This window comes from Sarcophilus harrisii, chromosome 2 (assembly GCF_902635505.1).
Source record: "Sarcophilus harrisii chromosome 2, mSarHar1.11, whole genome shotgun sequence".
NCBI lineage: Eukaryota > Metazoa > Chordata > Mammalia > Dasyuromorphia > Dasyuridae > Sarcophilus > Sarcophilus harrisii.
In genome coordinates, this window is record NC_045427.1 from 419,670,059 (window position 1) to 419,696,345 (window position 26,287).

The window sequence follows — 26,287 nt, forward strand, 5'->3', positions numbered from 1 at the left end:
TAAGGAAGACAAAAATACAATAAAGATTAAACTAATGCCTAAGAGAGCAACTTCTCTGCCCATACCACTTGCCAAAAGGCAAAGAGTTATTTTTACTAAGTCATAAATTTTCTTTCTTTTTTTTTTTTATTATTTAATAGCCTTTTATTTACAGGTTATATGTATGAGTAACTTTACAGCATTAACAATTGCCAAACCTCTTATTCCAATTTTTCACCTCTTACCTCCCACCCCGTCCCCCAGATGGCAGGATGTAAGTCATAAATTTTCAATGTATTAAGTTAGAAGGAATTCTTACCATCATATTTGGCAATCTCATCATCAGTATCATCCTTCTTGGCTTTGGATAAAACCCATCTGCAGTAAAAACAAATCCAAACAAACATTAAGATATACCTGAAAGTTAATCTTTGAAAATAATTTGTTACATATGCCAGCATCCATTGCTGGTAAAGCAAATTGTAGAAATATCCACATTTCTGCTATTCCCATTCTTAAAAATATTTTGAGTCAGTAATTCCACTGCTAGAAATTTATTTTAAGAGGTTTAAAGGTTCCTTTCACCAACCAAAATAATTAAAATAAACTTTTCAATGTAGCAAAGATATAAAAGCCAAGTAGTTTTCCATAATCAAGAATAGGATCAACAAATTACAGTAATGCATTTCTAACCGTGTTGTAGAAACAATAAAATATTAAGAGTTCAGAAACCTTTGAAGAAGATATGTGAAATGATACAGGTAAAGTAAGCAAACCCAAGAACACACCAAGTACCATCAATCACAACAACTTAATGGAAAGAAAATCTAAACCAACTAATACTAGCTTCAAAGATTTTTTTTTTGGGGGGGGAAGAAGGAGATGGGGGTAGGGGAAACAAGCATCACCCTTCCTTTACTGAAGGGGCAGAGGGCTAACTAAGCATGTGGAATAGTAACATACAGTGCTACCAGAGTCAATTGATACACTGGTTTTTACTAACTTCACCCTCCCCCCCCCCTTGTTATATTTGGGAAAGGAGAAAATATCTTACACACTATAGATAAAAACCTCTATTTCCCCAACCACACAATTCTAAATTTAAAAAAGTATAAAATGATCACATATCCTTATCAGCAGAGTTCACTATCTGTGTACTAACATAATACAACAAAGCCCTAGGATAAATAAGTCATTTCAAAATAAAAGAAATTGAAAAGAATCTTAATTTCAGGTTATTTTGCAAAATTCTGAACATATAAAAAAAATCCAAACTTCATATCATACCATTCTAACTTCAATATATATTATGTAAATACTTAAACTCCCCTCCCCCCATCATGCTTACCCGACCAGCATTCCTTTGTCGAAGGCATCAACAAAGTAAACATCCCCTTTTGGAACTGGGGCTTTGTAGGTAACCTGAATTTAACAATAACAAATAAAAATCAATACTAAATCCTTAGTGATCTATTCGGGTGGCAATTGGTACTTTCTTTGCTTGTTTTCAAGAAAACTCAAAACTCTATTTTAAAAACAAAACAACAACAATAACAACAAAAGGTGGTTTTTAAAAAAAATCTAAGCTTGCTTTCTTGCAGGACAATTCTTATAGATCCTCAATACATATTCTTAACTTTGAAATACAAAGATCCCAGCTTATCTTAATGTACTAATTACAACAAAAGAAAAATATTTATTGTTAAAGATGTCCCAACCTTTGGTGATGGAGGTGGAAGAGAGGCACCATCTCCTGGCTTTGAGTCTTCTACTTCCTCAATGCCATCTTCCAGGTCTTCTTCTACATCAATCACATCATCGTCATCATCATCCTCATCGTCATCATCATGTCCATCATGTGCCTGAACCACTGTTCCAAGGAGCAGCAAAACCATAAATAACCACCATTTTGGTTCCATGTCTGTAGAGGCAAATGAGAGAGCTAAGAATGTGACTTTAAACCTCTTTTCCATTTTATTTTCTTGCTGAATCCTAGGGTTCACCTAGGTAAACTCCTTTATGATACAGGAGATAGCAGAGGATCATAAAAAAAATTATTTGTCTAAGGTTACAGTCAGGTAGAAAATGCAATAAGCAAACACATCAACAATTTTGCATATATACCACAAATATACATATCTATAATATATAGAAAAAACAGGCGGCAAAAACTTGGGAAATGATCAAAATCAGTCCATTTCTGGCGGAAAAAAATAGCCTTTATAAGATTTCCACCATAATTTAACCCATAGCTAACCAGTCATTTTCTAAGATCATAATCACCATTTCCCTCTCCCCCCATGGTAAACCATTTAGTTTTCTTAATTGACAAAGTTAGTCACACCAAAATCATGCTAAGTCTGCAGTTCACATAAAACCTCCCGGTCTTTTCTCCATTAAGTTTTGGCTAGCTTATACTCTACAGAACATTTTTTAAAAGAGACTTTTGGTTTTTTATGTATTTTTATTAAAACTATCTCTTGGCACAAGAATATCATTCCTACCTCTCTGTTAACTTGAAAAATCTGATAATCCCATTTTAAAAAAAAATTGCATTTGCAAAATTTCACTTTTTTTGTTTTATTTTTTGAATTCTAAGCTATTCTAAGCCAAACTCCACACTAGAGAAAGCCAACATTTGACACAGACATATGTGAAAGAATAAAAACCGATATTAATCCTCTCTCTGGAGGTGGAAATCATCTTCCTTTATAGGTTCTTTGTACTACTGAATATTCACAATTTAGAAAAGTTTACTTATTCACAATTACTCTTTGAACAATATTGATGTTGTTTACAACGTCAATATTGTTCTGCTCATTGGTTCTGCTTATTTCATTCTTCATATTTCATGCAAGATTTCCGTGTTTTCCTAAAATCAACCGGCTCATCATTTCTCATAAAATAGAATCACATACCACAATTTATTTAACCAGTCCTCAAATGGGCATTCCTCCTCAATTTTCAACTCCTTGTCATTCCATAAAGAGAGCTGCTATAAATATTTTTAAAAATATATATATAGGCTTCTTTCTCTTTTTCCTCAATCACACCGGGAAATACTTTTTCTGGGCCAAAGGGTATACAGCTTTACAACCCTCAGGACATTATTCTACACTGTTCCCTAAAACAATTGATTCAGTTCAACTCCATCAGTGTCAGTATCCCATTTTTTTTTTTTACCTCTTTTCCGACATATATCATTTTTGCAATCTGAGAGATGCAAGACAGTATCTCAAAGTATCAATAATGATTTAGAGCATTTTTTCCATATATGACCATCTCACAAGGCTCTCTACTTTTGTTTATTTAAAAACTTCTCTTATCCATAAATGTGGTAAGAAATATTTCATGTTCTTCTAATTTATTTATGATCTCTCATTTATGTCTAGGTCCTGTATCCATTTTTACTTTACCTTGTTTAATGGTGTAAAAACATCAGTCTACAATTAGTTTTTGTCAGACTACTTTATAGTTTTCAACATTTTTTTTTAACCAATGAATTTTTATCCTGAAAGCTGAAATCTGAATTTTTCAAACACAAGGCTACTTATAATCATTTTGTTACTGTGTATTGAACATCTACTCTATTCCACTGATCAATCTTTCTACTTCTTAGATATACTACATAGTTTGATGATTATTGCTTATAATAAAATTTAGGGTGTGGCACTGCTAAATGTCCTTCCTTTATATAGTTTTCTCATTACTTCAATTCCCGTTCTAATACAATTTCTCTTTCTTAATCTCTTTCCAACTAGATAAGATGAAAAACATTTCAAGTATTTTATACTGGTATCATCTCTGTTAGCACATAAACTTCTAAGGTAAGAATGGTCTGATGGCTTCAGAATCCTATGTGTGCTTTAGATATATTGTAGATGGCAGAAATATTTATTGAATGAACTTAATACAGGCAATAAACAATAAGCCAATTTCTGAAAACTGAAGGCTTCAAACACCATGGAGGCTCTGTCTAGGCCAGACTCTGGCAGACAACAAAGGGCTTCATTCCATTCACTCCACACTACCCCAAAGGCTAAAAAGGGAAAGGCTGTTTAAGTGTATGCCAAAGAGCCAAATATAAATTCTTCAAAGTGCTGAAAGGATCCCACCCTGAACTAGTTGGTTTCCTTAACAGTTAAAAATGAATTGCTTATTTTTGGGAGATTATTACTTTTTCTTGTTTTTCCTTAAGTAAGTTATCCAACAGATTAATTTCTCATTTACAAAAATAATTAACTTTTTGGATACCATAAAGTTCCAGCACAACAAAACACTTAACTGTCCCATGGAGTTTTTTTTATAATTACAAATCTCCTTGGGTAAAACAATCTAGTTCCCACTACATAAATTGTTTTAAAAGACAAATATCTTAACGAAAAGTTTCCCCAGCTCTGTAAGGTACAATTTGGTTCACAAGCTTCACATCCAGTCTTGTTAAAAGCACCATTTACTAAAAATTCATTTCCATATTAGCTTTCAAATAACTTAATGAAATTGTATTTTGATGTAGTCATAATGATGGTCAAATGCCTTAATCTCAAGAGAACACTGAAAATGGTTTTCTTTCAGGATAAGTTTCATCTCTAGTTAAAAACAGACCAACCTGTTTACACAACAGCAGAAATATACCCTCTTATCAGATACAATGCCCTAGAGGAGTTTTTAATTTGAGTAGGTTTTGATAAATCAATCTGAAAGTATGAGAAAAATGAGTCATGCCCCTGTTGCTTTCTAGTCCCACTGACCAGAAGCCTGATTCAAAAAATGAGGCTTAGATTCAAGTCCTAAAAAGCAATAGCTAGCTGGGCATCATCTCTTATATTCATTTAGATTTAAAGACTAATCCAATGGTGTTATAGAAGAATCTCTGAACTCTGGCTTACATTGCGCCTCTTTTAATAGTTACAATATTAAAAAGCATTCAAAAGTCAATTAACCTTGGCCACTTAAATTTTGGTTTCCATGGCTCACCACATTTTTCTAAAATTAGTTTTCTAGGCAATCCTCCATTCTAACTACTAACGGTATAAATGCAAAGAAAGGTAATATAAAAGTTGAAAAAAATGTTAAACCAGCACAGAAGTCTCCAGTTTACTTTAACTCTACTACTTTTAAGTTCACCACTCTAAGGTGATCTAGATTCTTGAAAGGTAGGCCAACATAAGTTCTGACAGGTACAAACTGGAAGGGTTTTGTTACTGACCTCATTACCAAGTTAATTGAGATTTAATTTTTTTGGCATGGCAAATCTTAAAAAACCCTAACTTCTCAAGGAGGTTGCAATCACAGAATAAATACTGCTATTGATCTTTATCTGGAAGATATCTAAAAGTAATTTATTATTCTTTCATGAGTACAGGGTTTTGATTCACACTATATCTAAAATCTATCTAAAATGCACTTCCCTGTTTTACTTAATAAATGGGTCATTAAAAAGTTTGTGCAAACTTTGGATAATTCAAAAGACCCATGTTTAAAAGGTTTGGGTACTCTCTCCCCTACTGCTTCTCTATAATTAAGCAGACAAATTTGATGTATTTCTATGGCCTAACCCTCTGGTGATAAGGCTCTTTACTTAGCTAGGCCAGTCTCTGTATAGCATAATGTCCACTGTTAGGCTCATATTTAACCTGTCAAAATCTTGTGCTCATTCCACTGACAGTACTAATATCTTTTTTTCATTCACTCTCACAGCTTGGAGGAGGTGTGGGACTTTAGATTGTGTAAATCAGATTACTCCACACATATCATGGGAAGTTGATGAATTCAACAGATTGCCCTAAAGAGTTAAGTATTCTCTTTAAAGTGAGTAAAGTTCTGCTTCCTAATTACACATTTACATAAAGACGATTTAAGTTGGATGTACTTTTATTAAGCTACCTTGAGTTCCCAGAATGAAGTAGAGTAGCTGATCTTCCAACTTCAAATCTAAAGCTGTATTCATTAATTATAAGCCCATTATGGTAAGCAGTTAACATCTTTACATCCACATGATTGCCAAAAATTTTATACAAATGAAACACTTTTTCAAGACAGTCTGAATATAATTATAAAAATAGCCAACCACTTAATCCTTTGTCCTACAGGTAATACCTCTCACCTCCCCATTTTATAGATAAGTCACCGAGAGGGCATCCCTCTGTTGCATAAAGGCAGAATTTGAACTTAAGTTTCATCTGATTCCAAGTCCAACATTCATTCCACAAACACCCTGCTATTTTTCACTGTTTTAGACTACCATGAACTATTAATTAGTGAAGTTCATATTCATTCACTAGGAATATTTTACCACTGTCTACATGGTCAAAATAATTACTAAGGCTTGTCACACCTGCTTTATACAGTCTACTGTAGTCAGTCAAACAACATTCAAAATTTTTTGTCAATTGTAACCCAGTATTTTTTATGTTGTATGTTGTGCATGTGCAAATATTTTTATTTTCCCCAATTACATGTGAAACCAAATTTTTTTTTACATGTTTTTAAAACTTTTTGAGTTCCAGATTCTCTCCCTTTCTTCCCTACCCTTCCCTGTTAAGAAGGTATGTGTGAAGTTAGGCAAAACATTTTCAGAAAAATCTAGTATGTATTTTTCAAAAAGGAAATATATTGGGTGATTATGTTTCCTGGATCAGCACACAAAAACTTATTTAGTTCATAATGAAATGAAAAGAAAGTATTAATGCTATGATATTATTGATTAAGCAAAACAAAACCAATAAAAGTAATTTAGTTGAATTGAATACTTATTTGTCAATGATTTCAAAACATTGCTTAATTCATCCTGATACAGCCAGCAGTCCAACCAAGAACATAGCTTAATTAATAAATGAAGACAAAATTCCAAGTAATTAGAAAACCTTCGCTAAGGGTTGCCTACTAATTTTGGCTGAACTTCTCTTTAACAGTTTTCATTAAGCAAATATTTATTTACTAAACACCTACTTAAGGTGAGAGGGAATGGGTCTATAGGAAAAGACAGGATAAAAATGTTCTTAGGGAATTTAGAACCAAAGAAACAAGAAATTTCTGCTCTTAGTGGGAAAGCATAGTTCAGGAAAAAGAAGATACTGAAGACTTGTAGACTGTGCCAAAGCCTCAGGTTTCTATATATTATTTTCAAGAAGATAATTGGTAGGCACTGGACATAGTGAGCACCAAATAATACCACAAAGAACAAAATAGATTATATATTAACAGATAGGAAGACTTAATAATTATGTGGGAGTTATTTCTTAAGGCAGTTATGTACAGAGAGTCCACTGTCTTAGTCAGAGCTAAAATCAGAATTAAAAGCAAAAAACAAGACAAATGGGGAAGAAGGGGATGGGGAAAAAGGCAGGCATGCAAGTCAATTTAATCTTGAACCATTAAAAAAAAAAAAAAGCAAATGAAAATCAAAAATTAAGAAGATAACAAAAATAATATTGAGTATAAACGTTTTTAATAAAGAAATTTAATGGCCACAGGACACCAAAATAGCCTAGAAAGTGCCTTAGTCAGCAAACAACTGACAACGTGCCAAATAGAGAAAGATGGCTGATAAAAGTTAGAATTAAAAAAGTGCATCATGTGTGTTCATGGAGGACAATTAGTGCAGAGAGAGGTAGGTGAGGTAGTGTCTTGTAAAACAGCAAAGCAGCCAGTGTGGCTAGACTACATGGCATGGGTGAGAAATATTCAATAAAGTTGTAAAAGGATGTAGGTTTAAGGCCTTCCGATGCCTAGCAGGACTTTATATTTGATCCTTATAGTTAAAAGAGAGACCCTTGAATCTACTTAATTGGAAGACACTTTGCAAAATCTTACAAATGATTATAGATTATGAGCAGGGTTGTCTTCATAAAGCAGAGAAGCATTTGAGGTTTAAAGAAAGCTTGGCCAGACACCCAAGGACATTCAGGGATTGGATATGGAAGAAAAATGGTAAAGAACTGCAAAAGACATTATAACAAATATTACCCCTAACATAACTGTTCTGGGCTAGAGAGAAATGGCACTAAAAATGGCAGTATAAAAATATAAAAATAACAAAACTGGGAAAGTAACCAGATTGAACCAAGTGTATAAAAAGTGACTCTTTGCCAGAGACAGTTAAACTGAGGAACCAATATACAAGATAACTGAATGAGAGGAAGATATCAAGATATGGAAAAAATATCTTATATCCCAAGCCATAATAATCCACAACATAAAAATTCTAGATTGGTTAGTTATGGGAATAAGATGGTTGAGTGTGGATATACGAGGGTGGTACCTGGGTATTTTAATTCTAAAACTATAAATTACTTTCTCTCATAGAAGCCTTTCTTACACCTCAAATTTAGAAAATTGTCCAATTAACACGAGATTTAGATAAGCAATTTGCTTGATGGTGGGATCTTTGAAAGGAAATGTTCAAGCCTAGACAATAATGTCAAAGACATTTCATATGGCACTGATGACCCACCTACCAATCTTTTCCTTAGGGGGGAAAAAGCCAAGTTCTCATAAAAACTAATATAATTTATGTGGCTAACAAATACCTATCCCTCACCCCCAATATATTCCCAGAAAAGTATTCTGGAAGCTCAGAAATGATTTACTGATCTAGTCAAGGTGACTTTTTAAAAATGTTAAGCTACCAAAATAAACTGATGAAAAAAAAAAAAAAAAATCTTGGGTCCTCTAAACCAGAAATGTCAAATACAAAGTCCCCATATCACTTCAAAATGCACTCAAGGATCAAAATGCAATAGGGAAATAGTTAACAAAATAAATAAAAATAGAACATAAAACTAATGTGGTTTTTCTAAGTTAATCTGTGGCCCCCATAAATCTTAAGTGGGTGTGCTTCTACTTGAGTTTGACATCACACTTTAAACACAGTAAAAAATCTGAGCTAGATTAGATACAACAAAATCTTTTCTCCACCAGTAGCAAGATTTCTCCCCTACAATTGACTAATCAAACATAATTAGATACTTAATCAAAAGAGAATTACTGTCCTCTGGAAGCTTTAAGTCTAAAATAACAATATATTTGCAGGAATGTTAATTATAGCTCACTATACATTACTAATTCAATGCTTGCAAGACATTTCAGTATCTGCCTCTTAAGAAACATCACTGTTTAATTAAAAAAAAAAAAAAGCAATTTTGTTCAGGTAATGGTTCTCTGCCTGACAAATGTGGTCATGGGTAAGTTCCCTTAACTCTGGACCTCAATTTCCTCATCTATAAAATACTTAGATTTCCCCATCTTTAAAAGGGGGGAAAATCCTGTCTACAATTCTCAAATTTAATTCATTAAATGCAAATGAGCCATGCAACTCAATTTAATTGAACTTTTAGGATTTTTTTTTTTTAAACCAAAATTGATTTACCTACATTAGGTTGTGTAAGATAAGACAATACCATGAAATTTACAATTATTCTTGGGGAGGATGGGGAGAGCCAGGTTGAGGTTTGCGGCAATTGAGGTTAAATGACTTGCCCAGAGTCGCTTGTCTGAGGCTGGATGTCAACTCAGGTCCTCCCAACCCCAGGACTGTAGTAGACTCTGTCTACTGGGCAATCTAGCTGTCCCCACTTTTAAGCCCTGATTAAAGCCAAAGAAAAAACTGCTTCGATCCATGGCTCAAAAAAGATCCATTTTATATTTGCTAACAGATTATCACAATATTTTCCCACTTTTTAATAAAAAACCTCAACAAAGTTGATTCCAAAGCACTATTCAAAAATCACACAAAAATCTAATTAAAAGCTAAAGAAATCTGGAGTTTCCCTTTCAGCATAATTCTTTTCCCACATTGTAGACACATGAAATTTTCTTCAAACTGTCCCTTAGTGGCAAAGTAAGGTTCACACCAACCCCAAATTTATTTTTCCTTCATCAGCAAAAATACCTTTGCTTGTAGTAAGCATCTCAATTTCTATCCATCCTTTCTCCCAACATCTCAAATGAGATATGTGCAAAATACTTAGCACAGTGCTTCACATAGAAGGAGCTCAATAAATGCTTGTTCCCTTCCCCAAACATTAAGCACCAACTAATTAATAGCAATGGGGTGTGGTAGTATCTATCCTCTCAAAATCTACAGAAATACAACACCAATACAGCTTAAATACAATACAATATCATGTAAATACCTTGAAGAATTAGAAAACAAAATGCCACCTGAAGTCTGAGGAAAATGTGTTTATCAAGGAAGGTTTCCTTCTAGGAGGAGATAACATTTAAATTGGGTTTTAAAAGATCAATAGGATTTCTAAAGGTGTCTAGGAAGAACGAGGGACAACTTTAATAAAGGCACAAAGTTGGGAGTGCTACTGTGCTCAGGAACACAAAGTTGCCCAGTTTGGCTGGATCAGAACATGTTAAGAGAATGATTCCAGGATTGGAATCTTAAATACCAGGAAGATTTGTTTAAGTTTACTCAGTAGGCAATGGGGAGCCACTTAAAAATAGCTTTTGGTTACATATAGATCCATTTTCAAAGATCATTTTGGAATTGGAATGAAGAATCAAAAAGGGCTAAGAGCTCAAGAATGGATTCTAGAGAACCTAGTCACTGATTGACTCAAAAAACTTGAATCAATTCAACAAACATTAAACACCTGCCAGTACAAAAGGGCTTCTGCCCTCAGGGGACTTTTAAAATTACAAACAGGGCAGACTAGGTAAATAGTGGTAATACAAAGCAGTGGTCAGGAGGTTGTTTAAACAAAAATATAATTTGCTTATGGACCCGTAGAGTTCTAGGTATTTGCAGGATAAACAGGTGAAGATATTCCTTAAGGATTTGGAGTTGTGTCCGGAGCTATAAATTTAGTAATTATCTGCACAAGGTCAGAAGCTTGGAAAGTGGCAATTGCCAAGGGAGAACTTGTAGAAAGGAAGTCTAAGGACAGAAAGTCCCATGGGGAATACCCCATATCGTAGTGGGACTGAATGGAGGAGAAAGGGAAATGTAAGGTCTGAATATTACTTCTAGTATTTTGTCAGAGCTTGGAGAATGATGCGGGCTTAAAGAGCACTTAATAAAAGAGTTAGAACAATTAGTTCCATTTCCAGCTTTGACAATTACCTGGCTGTGTGACCTTGGGCAAGTTGCTTCCCTTCTCTGGGCCACTAAAATGGGAATTGGACCTAGAAAGGTGCCCTTCCAGAGTTAATTTTTCAAACTCTGTGGCACACTTAAGGTTCTCTAAAGATAAACGAATTCTGATTAATTAGATGGATGTATATATTCATAACCCTACGGCCAAGTTTTTCGGCCTGTCTTCTAGCAGTTTCTTTTCCCAACAGGTTACCTAACCTCACGATGGAGGCTCTTTCCCCACCCTCCTCCCGTTTCGAGATCGTTAGTTTCCCCAAACCCCAGCCGCCACCTCGTGCCCGGGAGGTTTTGGCTTCTTGGTCCCGTACGTTCCCGGTTCCTGCCCAGACTAGGAAGATGGCTTCTCTCTGCTCCGCGCCTCCCCGGGCCTGTGTCTCTCCCCAGAGGCCTTCTTACTCGGGTTGAGCCAGACCGCGCACCGCCCGCCAGAGAATGAGCGGAAAAGAGGCACGCGGGCCTCCGGGGCGCCTGGGCCACCGCCCGCAGCGACAAGCCCGGCCCGGAGGTCACGCCCCCCTTCGAGCTTCAGCCCCGCTGACCTCCCCCCTCTCTCCACAGGCCGCCTAGCTCCCACGAATGTCGGCACGGACCCGGCTCCCAGCTCTACCCCGCTCTCCGTTAGGCAGCCCCGCACCCCGGCTCCCAGGCCGCATCACTCCCACCCGTCCCCAGGCCCTCGGGCCTCTTCCCCCGCCGCCCCACCTGGTCAGTCTAGGCTATCCTTCCTCCGACCCTGACGTGAAGCCGACCTAACAGGCTCCGGCCGTCCCCGTCCCCGGGACTAGGACAGCTGCGTCTGTCTCACCTCGTGCTTCGCGGCCGGCGCCGGCGCCACTTCCCACCCCCTCGCCCCACGCCCAGCACCGCGGATGCTGCAGCGGATCGGCCCGAAGCGAACGTCACGTGCCTCAGGACTAGGAGGACGCCGAGCGAGCCCCACCGCGCGCGGCGCCCTGCCCGGCATCCACCCCTAGATGATGATTGGACAATGCTTGATCTTAACCCCGCCTCTTTCTTCTCGTGCTACTGCTCCGTTGGTTGGTATGATCATCGCTCCAGATACCTTCCCACACGCCTCCTAGGGCTACTCTTCGTGGAGGGTGCGGATTGGCTAGAAGTGAGGACAGGAAGTGCCTGATGATTGGCCTGAAGACCGCTAGTGGGGGGGAGGGGAAATAAGAGCAAAGAGGGAAGACCCTCCTGACTGACTGTTGGCCCGAAATAGACTAGACTGGGCGGTGATGGCCTTTGAAATGTAGCATTGGACTCCACCCGTCGGCCTCCTGTGGAGGCCTGGGATTGGGAGATTAGTAGGGGTTCGGTTGCCCTGTCCTCGGCCTGGCGCGAGTGCAAATTCCCCAGGATTTTAGTTTCCCCTCCCCCCACTCTTTCTCTACTCCTCCCTTTCGATTTCCCGCGCGCGCGCGTGCGTCCGCGTCCATGATTGGCCCGGGGTCGAGAAAGGCTACCCGGCGCTGTTTCCTGGGTCGGGCGGAGTGTAAGAAATAAACTCCCTTAGCCCTCTTCGCGGAGCTCCCGCCAACTTTACTCAGCCTCCCCCGGGTCACTCCTTTCTTTTCTGGGGGCTCTGAAGCCGGCACTTTCTCCCGACTCTCTCCCATTTTCCTATTAACCCGTTATGTAGATTAGAAAACTGGCGTGGAGGGGCTCTGGCCTAGCGTGGCTCCCTCGGCACCCGCGCTGAGATCACTTTTAAGGTCCCAGAATCCACCTCCTTGCGATACAGGTTAATACTTTTTGCAAATGAGCAAACGGGGTGAAGGAGGCAAAAGTTCTGACGGCGGCTAAGTGATTTGCGTGCAATAAGGAGGTTTCCAGAATTCGAATATTAGGCGGACCCCCTTTGGGCAAGTGGTTTCTATCCCATGTTTGTAGTGCACTCTTTGCTACCGGCCTTTTGATTCCCGCTTTCCTGCAGAGCACGTGCTGCCTCCTGCGGGAAGCCCTCCTGGCATCAGAAGTATATGTAACAAACGACGACTTGGATTTATTTGTAGGCATATAACTGGACAAAGCTTAGATCCATGGCTAATCACATTTCTTTTGTAGATCTCCCATGATATTTTGGGAGTAAGAGTGGATTAGGAGAAACTTCCCCACAACTTTAGGTCACTTCAGCTTCATGGTAGCTTAGAATTTTACAATTTGACAAATACTTTATAGAAGCAGAACTTGAATATGGAACTTTAAAAATAATTCCAATCAGTGTTCTCAATTCAGGTTTATATAGCAATTTAAATTAAAAAATATAGGAAATTAAACATTTAAGGTTGAGATATTTTCCCTTGAAATACTATCCTTTATTGGATTATGTTATAATAAGCAACAAGACTACATCTTGGTCCTCTCCTGCTTGCTTTCTCTAGGTGAAGTAAACACACCGGATTACCCAAGATTCCTCTCTGCTTTGGAGAAGAGATACTCTTGTTATTTGATGTCTATTGTTGATGGAGTTAGAAAGGAAGCAGGGATGTTTCCCAATTATTCTGCCTTCCACTTGGTGCAGCTTTTTAAAATTAGTACCTATCTAAATGTCTACAAAATGCCTCTACTTAGAAGACCTGTGCTCCAAATTTAACATGTCTAAATTGGAACTTGTCACCTTTCCCCTAAAAACTGACTGTTTCGACATCTTATGGTATGGCCTTTCACTCTTATTATCCAGGACTGAAACCCGTGTTGTTACCTTTGACCTCCTTTTATGCTCCCTCTCCCTTGTATTTGGTTAAATATTTCACATCTGTTAACTCTCCATTTCTGCTACCTCACCATTTTAGGCCCATATTCTTGGCTGTTTCAGTAGCCTTCTAATAGCTCTCCATGCCTCAGATTTCTCTCCGATCCATTCTGCACACTTGTGTACTCTTCTAAAGCAATTTCCCTAATGCACAGCCCTGATCATGTGGCTAAATCAACAGTATGACATAGCAGCCAAAACAGGACAGAGTTGGCTTGCATTAATAGAATGAGGGAGTTGGCAGTACTTGCACCGGTACGATCACATCTTAACTATTGTGTCCAATTCTGGGTGCTATATTTTAGGAACCCCATTAACAAACTGAAATAAAGTCTGGAAAGTAGGATGGTAAAGAAAGTTTAAAATGAAAGTGGAAGATATTACACATGTTTAGACTACAAAACAGAAAATTTAGGGGAGATTTTTTTGACCTATGATTTCATCAGTGTGGGGAACTCTCCTATGACAACGGCCTATAATGAAGTAACTCATCTGTAATTTCTGTAATCAGAAACATTGAGGTAAAGTAACTTGCCTATGGTTACATAACCAGAATGTGTTGAGGCAGAATTCCAATAGCTAACTCAATGATTAGTCAAAGGAGTTTTGCTTGACTATCCATACCAGAAAAGCCAAGTGAGTGAAGACTGTCTTTTACTCCAGGTTAAAATATAAATTTGAATGGACACCTATAGAACTAAATATGTATATCTGTCCACAAGTATGTATATCTATCTCAAATAATACAGATGGACAATGATTTGAGCCTACAGTTGAGCACACAGAAAACACTGGTTTGCCTTCTGAAAATTGCAAAACATTTTTAATGACCCAAGATTATCATGAAACCAAAGACCCCTCTTTTAAATATTATCATTCTACTTGTGTTGATGTAAGATAGTAAGAGAAGTAATTCATTTGGACTCCTACTCTATTCCAATCAGTATTAATCAATTTGATAGAATTATATCAGCATTCTACTCAAGGCCCCAGAGCTGTGAGCTGAAGATCTAAGTTCAATTGCTTAACTGTAGGAAGTTAGCTAAAGATCCTCCACCCTTGTTTTGCCTTGTGACAGTGATCAAGCCTAGTTTGGCAGAGATCACATCTCCATGGCAAGTCCCCCAAAATATTTTTGTACCTCTGGACCATTTGTCCAATAGGAGCAGATGACCATCTTAGGACCACTTAGGTCACTGACTGATAGCTTGTATCATTTCTTCCTGCCCAAATTAAGAAGAAATCTGCCTATCTGAGAATACAACAGTCTCTGAAGAATATAAAATAACTATCATAATTTGCTTAATAACCTAAACCCAAGGATTCCAGTTATAGGGAAAGGACTCACTATTTGAGAAAAATTGCAAATGTCTGAAAAAATTAGTTTTAATTCACCTTCTAACTACATATCAAGAAAAGTTCCAAATATACAAACCAACTAGATATAAAACATGAGAAGAACAAGAAAGAAATTAGTGTAATGATGGATAGAAGAGTTCATGACCTAAAAAGAGATAAAAAAAATCATAAAAATAAAACGGACAATTTTGATTACATAAAATTGAAAAGGTTTTGCCCAAATAACTCCATTGCCACTGACTTTAACTGAGGGGAAAAAAAAATCTGTGGCATATTTCTCTGATAAAGTCCTCATTTCCAAAATGAATAAAGAATTAGTTCAGATTTAGAAGAAGGAAAGCCAGTCCCTCGTTGGTAAAAGGTCAAAGGAATTAAAGAGGTAATTTTTTTCTTTTTTTTTAATTATAGCTTTTTATTTACAAAACCTATGCATGGGTAATTTTTTAACATTGACCCTTGCAAAACCTTCTGTTCCAACTTTTCCACTCTTTCTCCCCCTACCCCCTTCCCTAGATGGCAGGTAGTCCCATACGTGTTAAATATGTTAAAGTATATGTCAAATCCAATATATGTATACATATTTATACAGTTATCTTGCTACACAAGAAAAATCGGATTTAGAAAGAAAGAAAAAAAAAAAACCTGAGAAGGAAAACAAAAATGCAAGCAAACAATAACAGAAAGAGTAGAAATGCTACGTTGTGGTCCACATTCATTTCCCATAGTTCTCTCAGGATGTACCTGATTCTCTTCATTACTGAACAATTGGAACTGGTTTGGATCATCTCATTGTTGAAGAGAGCCACGTCCATGAGAATTGATCATTGTATAGTCTTGTTGTTGCCATGTACAGTGATCTGGTTCTGCTCATTTCACTCAGCATCAGTTCATGTAAGTCTCCCCAAGCCTCTCTGAAATCATCCTGTTGGTCATTTCTTACAGAACAATAATATTCCATAACATTTATATACCACAATTTATCCAACCATTCTCCAGTTGATGGGCTTCCATTCATTTTCCAGTTTCTAGCCACTACAAAGAGGGCTGCCACAAACATTCGTGCACATACAGGTCCCTTTCCCTTCTTTAAGATCTCTTTGGGATATAAGCCCAGTAGAACACTGCTGGATCAAAGGGTATGCACAGTTTGATAACTTTTTGAGCATCGTTTCAAATTGCTCTCCAGAATGGTTAGATCTGTTCACAACTTCACCAACAATGCATCAGTGTCCCAGTTTTCCTGCATGCCCTCCAACAATCATCATTATTTTTTCCTGTCATCTTAGTCAATCTGAGAAGTGTGTGGTGGTATCTCAGAGTTGTCTTAATTTGCATTTCTCTGAGCAATAATGATTTGGAACATCTTTTCATATGAGTAGAAATAGTTTCAATTTCTTCATCTGAAAATTGTCTGTTCATATCCTTTGACCATTTATCAAATGGAGAATGGCTTGATTTCTTATAAATTTGAATCAATTCTCTCTATATTTTGGAAATGAGGCCTTTATCAGAACCTTTGACTGTAAAAATGTTTTCCCAGTTTATTGCTTCGCTCCTAATCTTATCTGCATTAGTTTTGTTTGTACAAAACCTTTTTAACTTGATATAATCAAAATTTTCTATTTTGTGATCAATAATGATTTCTAGTTTTTCTTTGGTCACAAATTCCTTCCTCCTCCACAGGTCTAAAAGGTAAACTGTCCTATGTTCTTCTTGCTAATATCTTATTTAAGATTTTAGCATCAATATTCATTAGGGAGACTGGTCTATAATTTTCTTTCTCTGTTTTCAACCTACCTGGTTTAAGTATCAGTACCATGTCTGTGTCATAAAAGAAATTTAGTAGGACTTCTTCAGTCCCTATTTTTTCAAATAGTTTATATAGCATTGGGACTAATTGTTCTTTAAATGTTTGGTAGAATTCACATGTAAGTCCATTTGGTCTTGGGGATTTTTTCTTGGGGAGTTGATTAATAACTTGTTCTATTTTTTTTTTTTTTCTGAAATGAGACTATTTAAGCAATTTACTTCCTCTTCTGTTAATCTGGGAAGCCTATATTTTTGGAGGTAGTCATCCATTTCACTTAGGTTATCAAATTTATTGGCATAAAGTTGAGCAAAGTAACTCCATATTATTCTCTAATTTCCTCTTCATTGGTGGAAAGTTCTCCCTTTTCATTTTTAAGACTAATAATTTGATTTTCCTCTCTCCTTTTTCTAATCATACTGCACTAGAAAAATCAAATCAAAAAGGGAAAAATATGAGAAAGAAAAAAAACCAAGCAAACAACAAAAAAGGTAAAAATACTATGTTATGATCCATATTCAGTCCCCCTGGTCCTCTTTCTAGATAAAGATGGCTTTCTCCATCACAAGTCTATTAGAATTGGCCTGAATCACCTCATTGTTGAAAAGAGCCAAATCCTCCAGTGTTGTTCATCACATAATCTTGTGGTTGCTGTGTATAATTTTCTTGGTTCTACTCATTAAAATCAGTATCAGTTCATGTATCAGATCATTTTTCCAGGTCTTTTTGAAATCATTCTGCTAATCGTTTCTTATAGAACAATAATATTCCATTATATTCATATACCATAACTTATTCGGCCATTCTTCAAGCGATAAGCATCCAATTTAATTTCCAAAAAGGATTGCTGTAAACATTTTTGCACATGTGGGTTCTTTTCCCTTTTTATGATATCTTTGGGATACAAACCGAGTAGAAACACTGCTGGATCAAAGGGTATGCACAGCTTGATAACTTTTTGAGCATATTTCCAAACTACTCTCCAGAATGATTGGATCATTTCACAATTCCACCAACAATGTATCAGTGTCCCAGTTTTCCCACATCCCCTCCAACATTCACCCTTATCTTTTCTTGGTCATCTTAGCCAATCTGAGAGGTGTGCAGTGGTATCTCAGAGTTGTCTTAGCTCAATTAATTATGATATATGAATAATGAGATATTATTGTAAATTGATTTCCCATTTCTTCCTACCTCGTTCAGTATTTTACCCTTCTTCCCACCATGAGCAAAAAAAAGAAAAAAAAAAAAAAAAAGAACCCTTGAATGCTAACCAGTATTGGTAGTCATTTATTCTACTAAACTGAATGTGCCAAGCACAGAAGGCAACAGAGGAATCTGCTATTATTCCTAACTTTATCTGAGTTTTAAGGTCATACACTTGGAACATGGAACACATCTATCAAAGTTCACTAAAGGTGTCCCTTTAGGGGACACATAATTTTGGGTTTATTGATCCAAGAGACTTGATTCCTACTTTTCTTTCACCCTTTAGACATATAAGTAATTATTATTGTTAATAATAATTACTGACATTAACATGAGGTTTTATAAGTATCTGTTATGTGCCAGGCATCGTACTAAGCTTGGGGTTACAAATGCAAAGAACGAAACTCCCTACTCTCAAGAAGTTTTTGTATAAGATAGGAGTTCTCTAAGGGGGAGATGATATTTTGCTTCTCTTTGGATCCCCTTTGGCATAGTTCCTGGCACATGTTAAGTGTTTAATAAATACCTGTTGACTGCCCTGACATTCTGGAAATGTGGCATAATAGAGAACAGGTCTCAGAGACAGTGAGATGTGATTTCAGGTCCTTCCATTGATATATTCTGGCTGTGTGACATTGAGCAAATCATTTAACTGCTTATCAGTGAACTGTGGTTATAATGCTTATATTATATTAATTGGTTACACCATAGTAGCATCTGCATTAGTCATAGGAGCAAAGAAAATATAAATCCAGGGTTTGTTTTTTTTTTAAAGTCCGTCAAATAAGGTTTATTATATGTGGACAAACAAACAATAATTCAAGTTCTTTAGTCCCACTGGCCAGTTGGTATGCTCAGTTCTATAACTCTCTTAATGATTTTCTGTTTAGCCTTTATAGAGCTTCTTTGTGCATATTTGTTAGCTTGGTTTGCTCCTCTCTCCCTTTAACTCCTCAGCCCCAACCTTCCCATTAGATTGTGACTTTCTTGAAGGCAGACCCTGTCTTTTGCCTCTTTTTTTATCTCTAACACTCAGCATGGTATCTGGCACATATTAAGTGCTTAACAAACTTTTTATGGACTGCTTATCTATAGATTCATTAAGAAATAATAATGATGCTGCTAAATTGGAGGGTTTTCTGCTGCAAGTTTATTTATATAAAGGATTTCTTTTCAGTGCAGGGGCCAGTACTGCCCAATAGGGAGACACCATATGTTGTTTGGAATCATCTATCTGGCAGTACTAGATTCCCAACTTTGAGTTTAATTTCTTTGGAGACTTCACAGAAACAATTTTGTTATGTATTGACTTAATTTTTGTGTGCAAGATTTATGAGCAACAATTGGCACAATCTCAAAATAGAAAAATTCTGTTATTCTGCATTTCACTTTTTGGTAGCAATAAAAATTATTTCTAATGAATTTGGTACTGGTGGGATCTTTGATTTCTTGAATTGCCAGAGAACAGCACGGGCCAGAAACTTGTTACTGCTGATCACAATAGTTTATGGGAGCATATGTTAAGAAACATACATCAGATCTACTGACTCTTCCCTGAACTTGGCATTTTCTCTCCTGGAATGTGATCCAAGAGACTTAGTTCCCACTCCGAGTTCTTCCCTCAGACACCTAGGTAACCTGTCTGATTTGAATATGAGCTTTTACTTTTTAATCAATCAGTCAGTAAGCATTTATAAGTGTCTCCTATGTGCCAGACATTGTGCTAGGTTCTGGAACAATGGAACTTAACTCCTAGAATCTCCAAGTGGTGCTCTCTGCCTGGAATTTGCTCCCTCCTCACTTCTGACTTTTAGCATCCCTATTTTTTTTCAAGGCTCAGTTCAGGTGCCCCTTCCTACAGGAGGCCTTTCCTAATCTTCCTAACTATAAGTGCTTGTTTCCTCCTCAAATGATAAATATTGACAGATTTAAACATTGTATCTCCCTCAGTAGAGTGTAAGCTTTTTGAAGATAGGAACTATTTTCTATTTTGTCTTTGTAGCTGGTACTTTTCATATGATAATTACATATATATATATATATATATATATATATATATATATATATGTTGACTTGGATCAGGTCAGATTAGAAACACAGAAATGTGGTATTTAATCCATTTCAACAAGGAAGAGGCATCATAGAATACTGGATGGAGAGTTAACTTCAGGATCAAGAAATTCTGGACTCTAGTCAAAACTCTCTGAAATTATACTTTTCAGAACAACTGCTGATCTGCACTATAAGCAGGAGTTTTCTTATTGGGAGTTACACTGATGAATTTCTAAGTTCTACTAAAAAAAAATAATTTGGATATTTTCACAGAAACATGACAGTACCTATTCAGGAATTGGGAAAGAGTAACTCTACGGGGGGGAGGTAGGTAGCATAGTGGATGGAGTGTGGGGATGTAGTCAGGAAGGCTTATCTTCCCTTATTCAAATCTGGCCTCAGACTGTGTATGACTGATGTAATGTAAGATACAATATAAGATACTAATTCCCCAGCAAGGGAACTGCAATGAAATTCACACAAGACCACATTTTAGATAGTAGGCAGGTTGTTCAGTTTATTTTTTCCCAGCTGTGCTACTAGGGGACTCAAGTAAAATTCTAAATTAGTCATTAATATTCAAATTTTTACTAACCCAGGTCCTAAATCTGTAGACTGTCCTATGTGGGGTTGGGGGCAATTGGGCTGAATCACACAACAAATGATTTGAGAAACAGAGTGAGGAAAGAAATCTCAAAGATACATTTGACTCTACTTTCAGGATGCACAGACTTGAAAATTAAGGCAAAGAGTGGGATTGGGGATGAAATTATAATATAATACAGCTCCCTAACTGAGATAAAGACATCTGTGAGTTTAAGAAATAAAGTGACTCATATCTAGGAGCTAGGGTCCTATGATATTTATAATAATAAATAAATATTTATAAGATAATATTTATGGGAACTCATAACCAATAACCAATGTTGGTTATCTGAGGAAACCATAGATTTTATTTTCTTTGGTATAAAACAGATCAAACAGTCCTTTCCTTATTTTAAACACAGAAACTATCTATGTGCATTGTATGTACGTCTATGATCAGCATACAGAAACATAATAAAATAAATGATAAAACAAGGCAAATTTTAGGTAAAGATGAAGAATTCTTTTTCCACCACAAAATCAGAGTCCAACCCCTAATTTTATGGACAAGTATAAATTTACTTAGCCCTGTGTGTATCCTTATCTGGCTTACTCATGATTTATGAAGTCATAGATTTAGAATTGAAAGTTGAAACCTTAGAGATGATCTAAGCCAAACCCCTAATTTTACATAAGTGAGGATTATCTCTGGCATGTAGGTAGCATAGGGTATCATTGTGCGGTTTACAGGGGGGCAGAATAAATATCTCCAAGGGAGGGAAGAAGTTAGGGCCAAAAGCTTGGACCCTTTTCTCTATTTAGGGAGACAGGGCAACTGGCTAGAATATCTATTTGCTCCCTTAAATATTATTAGTTTAGGGTGATTTTCAGCCTCAAACTTAACTTCTGTTCACTATTTGTTAATGAAGAAGGAATAGGAACCAAGCTCTATATCTGCAATGATCTCTTTCTCACTAATATTAGTTCCAAAGAACACACATATAGCAAATAGCAAAGAAACCTATCTACCCAAGTTGGTAGTAAAATATAAATCAGAGAAAGTGTATATAGGAGATAGTAATCAGCATTACTGAGAATTCTGGTGATTTGGGCTTGACCAAGTAAAGATTAGTACATTTAAAAGATTTTATAGCTCCCTACATATCCTCCTGAGTATGAAACAGCAGTGAATTATTAGAACCACTTAGTCTGTTGTCCCAGGGAATACAGATTACTCTGCAATTAACTGTATTGTTTTCTTTCTCAGTGATCAAAATTGATCTGATCACCACACCTACTATCCATTTTGTCTCTGGTTTTGTATATTATTGATATTGAAGACTGTGTTCCTGTCCTTTGAGATGTGAGGAGTATGAGAAGTTGGGTTTCCACAGATATTGTCAAAAACGGGATGAAAGGAGAGATAAAATATCATATTAACATATCTCCAGGCAATCACTGTGTGAATCAAGGGAATTGGTTTAACAACAAAATTCCAGACAAAAGGGCCCAAGCTTAGGCCCAAACCTAGGATCTAAGGTCAATGACAGAGTACAAGCCTTTTGACATAAGGAATGGGTGAATAAAAAGGATTGTAAAGCCGACCAACTGTAAACCTGACTGTAAATCCAATTTAATTGTAATTCGGATGGTAAATCCAATCAATTGTAATTCAGATTGTAAATCTGACCAACTGTAATTAACTCTAATTGTAAATCTGACCAATTGATACTAACTCTGATTGTAAATTTGACCAGTGGTAAATTCAACCAATCTGAACCTTGAAAGGAGGGGAGGGAGGTAAGAAATCAAACTAATAATATAAAGCTTGTTCCTGCTTCAGTATCCCTGGTGTCACATCCATGAGTATACCTGCTTCTCATGAATATCACTAAATAAAAGATTATTCCCTCACTATAAAAGAACATTGATTGTAATGCTACTCCTAGATTAGTTTGCAACTGGGGAAGCAGTAGGCAGGGGCACTTTGTCCTGGGCTTACTCTTCAACACTGCTGAATACCATAGAGCCTTTTGATAAGAGATCTAGAACCAAAATAATGCAGAATGGGTATTTTCCTGGTATAGCTTAAGGTAAAGTTAGAGGTCTAATGATTTAAATTAGTTTTTAGTGATTAAAATAGTAGCAGCCCACTGATTTCACCAACTTCACTAACTTTAAATGTCCTACTGAGATGACCATTCCGCAAGTCACATTGACCCTATTTTGACTGCATTGACTCCACTAAGTGAAGCGACCACATTCCTCATCAAGTGACCATGGAGCCTCCCCCTAGTTCCATCAGCCCCATAAATGACCTGCCTAGGTGAGTATGGAGCTGAGAATATAATGGGGAGGATAAAACCAATGGGATCTCTCTGGGGTATCCCTGAGACTCTTATCCCAGGAATCTGACAAGGTATGCTTCATTAATGAGAGATTTCTGTGATTCATACTGTGTGGTTCAGAAATGGTGAGGGGTCACCATTTAATAAAAAAACTGGAGAGATCTCTAGAAGAAAAGCAAAGTTTATTATACATTCTCCCGATAAGGGCGACCCACCCTTTGAGTAGATGACTGAAGGGAGGAAGCACCTTCTGGGCAAATACCCCCTCCCACCACTGACCCTCATTCTCATTGGCTGAGAATCTTACATTCTAAACTCCGGAACTACTCAAGAAATTGAACTTGACCAATATGTACATAGTTGCCCATATTTGACTAAAATAGGGAGAAAATGATGTCATGAGAGGATAGCAGGAAGGGGACTTCAGTATGCCTTTGGATCAATACTCAAAGTGCTTCAGGCCTACTCAAACTCTGAAGTAGATGAAGCCTTACTCAATTTTCACAACTGTTTGAAAGATCTCACCTCATCTCATTCAACACCTGTTCCCAGTTGTCCTAGCAACAGCCTGTATGGTCCCAGAGAATTCAGGACTAGTGGATGTTTTCAGAGCTGCCCTCCTAAAGATATCAGTTAGATCCCTATATTAATGGATTAATAAGGAAAGTAAGTGAAGGAGAGGAAGAACAGAAAATGAAGGTCAGAACTTTGAAAATGGGTCTTTCATTTGAGGAGCTCAGTATATGGAAGAGAAAACTTCATAGTGTTTTGTTTTGTTTTTTTTAATAACTTTTTATTGACAGAACCCATGCCAGGGTAATTTTTTACAACATTATCCCTTGCACTCACTTCTGTTCCGATTTTCCCCCTCTCTCCCTCCACCCCCTCCCCCAAAAGGCAAAATACATGTCCTATACATGTTAAATAGTATATCTTAGATACCATATATGTGTGCAGAACCAAACAGTTCTCTTGTTGCTCAGGGAGAATTGTATTCAGAAGGTATAAATAACCCGGGAAGAAAAACAAAAATGCAAGCAGTTTACATTCATTTCCCAGTGTTCTTTCTTTGGGTGTAGCTGCTTCTGTCCATCCTTGATCAATTGAAACTGAATTACATCTTCTCTTTGTCGAAGAAATCCACTTCCATCAGAATACATCCTCATATAGTATCGTTGTTGAGGTATATAATGATCTCCTGGTCCTGCTCATTTCACTCAGCATCAGTTCGTGTAAGTTTCCCCAAGCCTCTCTGTATTCATCCTGTTGGCCATTTCTTACAGAACAATAATATTCCATAATATTCATATACCACAATTTATTCAGCCATTCTCCAACTGATGGGCATCCATTCAGTTTCCAGTTTCTAGCCACTACAAAAAGGGCTGCCACAAACATTCGTGCACATACAGGTCCCTTTCCCTTCTTTAGTATCTCTTTGGGATATAAGCCCAGTAGTAACACTGCTGGATCAAAGGGTATGCACAGTTTGATAACTTTTTGAGTATAGTTCCAAATTGCTCTCCAGAATGGCTGGATGTGTTCACAATTCCACCAACAATGTATCAGTGTCCCTGTTTTCCCACATCCCTTCCAACATTCCGCGTTATCTTTCCCTGTCATTCTAGCCAGTCTGACAGGTGTGTAGTGGTATCTCAGAGTTGTCTTAATTTGCATTTCTCTGATTAATAATGATTTGGAGAATATTTTCATATGGCTAGAAATAGTTTTAATTTCTTCATCTGAGAATTGTCTATTCATATCCTTTGACCATTTATCAATTGGAGAATGACTTGATTTCTTATAAATTAGAGTCAATTCTCTATATATTTTAGAAATGAGTCCTTTATCAGAACCTTTGACTGTAAAAATGTTTTCCCAGTTTATTGTTTCCCTTCTAATCTTGCCTGCATTAGTTTTGTTTGTACAAAAACTTTTCAATTTGATATAATCAAAATTTTCTATTTTGTAGTCAATAGTGATCTCTAGTTCTTCTTTTGTCATAAATTCCTTCTTCTTCCACAGGTCTGAGAGGTAAACTATCCTATGGTCTTCCAATTTATTTATAATTTCATTCTTTATGCCTAGGTCATGAACCCATTTTGACCTTATCTTGGTATACGGTGTTAAGTGTGGGTCAATGCCTAGTTTCTGCCATTCTGATTTCCAATTTTCCTAGCAATTTTTGTCAAATAACGCATTCTTATCCCAAAAACTGGGATCTTTGGATTTGTTTCATAGTGGTTTTGTGATTTTGTTTCTATACTGGAAATGACTTCCAGAAATCTCAACCTCCTTGTTGACCACAAAGAAAAAGATTTGGGGATATAACTTAACCACTCCTTTCCAAATATTAATTCAAGATCTATTAAAGCAGATAGATGATATTCTTCCGGGCTATCTGGGTAAACAAGTATTTAATGAGGATTTTTGAGGATGAACTTTTAAGAAAATCTCTTAACTTTGGGCACACATGCAACTCTATATAAAGGGACATTCACAGGCAAGCATTTTCTACAAGTAACACTACCATTGTCTAGTAGTGTCCAACTCTTTATGACCCCACTTGGGGTTTTGTTGGCAAAGATATTATAGTGTTTGCCATTTCGGTCTTCAACTCATTTTACAGATGAGAAAACTGAGGCACACAGGATTGTGACTTGCCCAGAGTCACACAACTAGTAGGTGTCTGAGGTCAGATTACATATGTACATACATATTCTTTTAAAGTTAATCTGCATTATTAACAACTCTTTAAGGCTAGACAATCAACAAAATAATAAATGAAGACCTAATTTGTACCCACTGCCAATTTTTGAGATGGAAATGCTCCTTTTGAAAATGTAACAATGGGTTCTCACAAGCTGATACCAGGATTCCCTGGATGAGGGTCTCCCTCACAGTTAGGCTCTGGGAGCCCACACTGACTTTAGACTTCAAGAAGTTGATTTAAATTCTTAGTCCAATATTTCCTGCTCACCTACAAACACTTTGGAAAATGGGTAGCATAGTATAATAGAGAGACCAGGACACCAATCAGAATATCTGGTTTCTCATCCCCACTCTGTCACACACTTGGTGTG

The 26,287-nt window shown here is 36.9% G+C and overlaps 2 protein-coding genes across 4 annotated transcripts in view; one reads left to right on the forward strand and one right to left on the reverse strand.

Moving 5' to 3' along the window:
* CANX (calnexin) overlaps nucleotides 1-12,024 on the reverse strand; it is a 25,822-nt gene extending 13,798 nt beyond the window's left edge. The window contains exons 1-4 of one of the 3 annotated variants that reach the window (XM_031953838.1): nucleotides 11,892-12,024; nucleotides 1,698-1,900; nucleotides 1,328-1,401; nucleotides 299-357 (exon numbers count right to left, since the gene is read on the reverse strand). In XM_031953838.1, the coding sequence (XP_031809698.1) occupies nucleotides 299-357; nucleotides 1,328-1,401; nucleotides 1,698-1,898 (334 nt within the window). In that variant the 5' untranslated portion in view covers nucleotides 1,899-1,900; nucleotides 11,892-12,024. Of the gene's footprint in view, nucleotides 1-298; nucleotides 358-1,327; nucleotides 1,402-1,697; nucleotides 1,901-11,357; nucleotides 11,521-11,788 lie in introns of those variants that run through there. The other 2 variants (XM_031953836.1, XM_031953839.1) reach the window with 2 other exon arrangements.
* Nucleotides 11,291-26,287, forward strand: part of CBY3 (chibby family member 3) — an 18,379-nt gene continuing 3,382 nt past the window's right edge. The window contains 3 exon segments of the mRNA XM_031949315.1: nucleotides 11,291-11,390; nucleotides 11,645-11,791; nucleotides 11,872-12,186. Of these exon segments, the coding sequence (XP_031805175.1) occupies nucleotides 11,291-11,390; nucleotides 11,645-11,791; nucleotides 11,872-12,186 (562 nt within the window).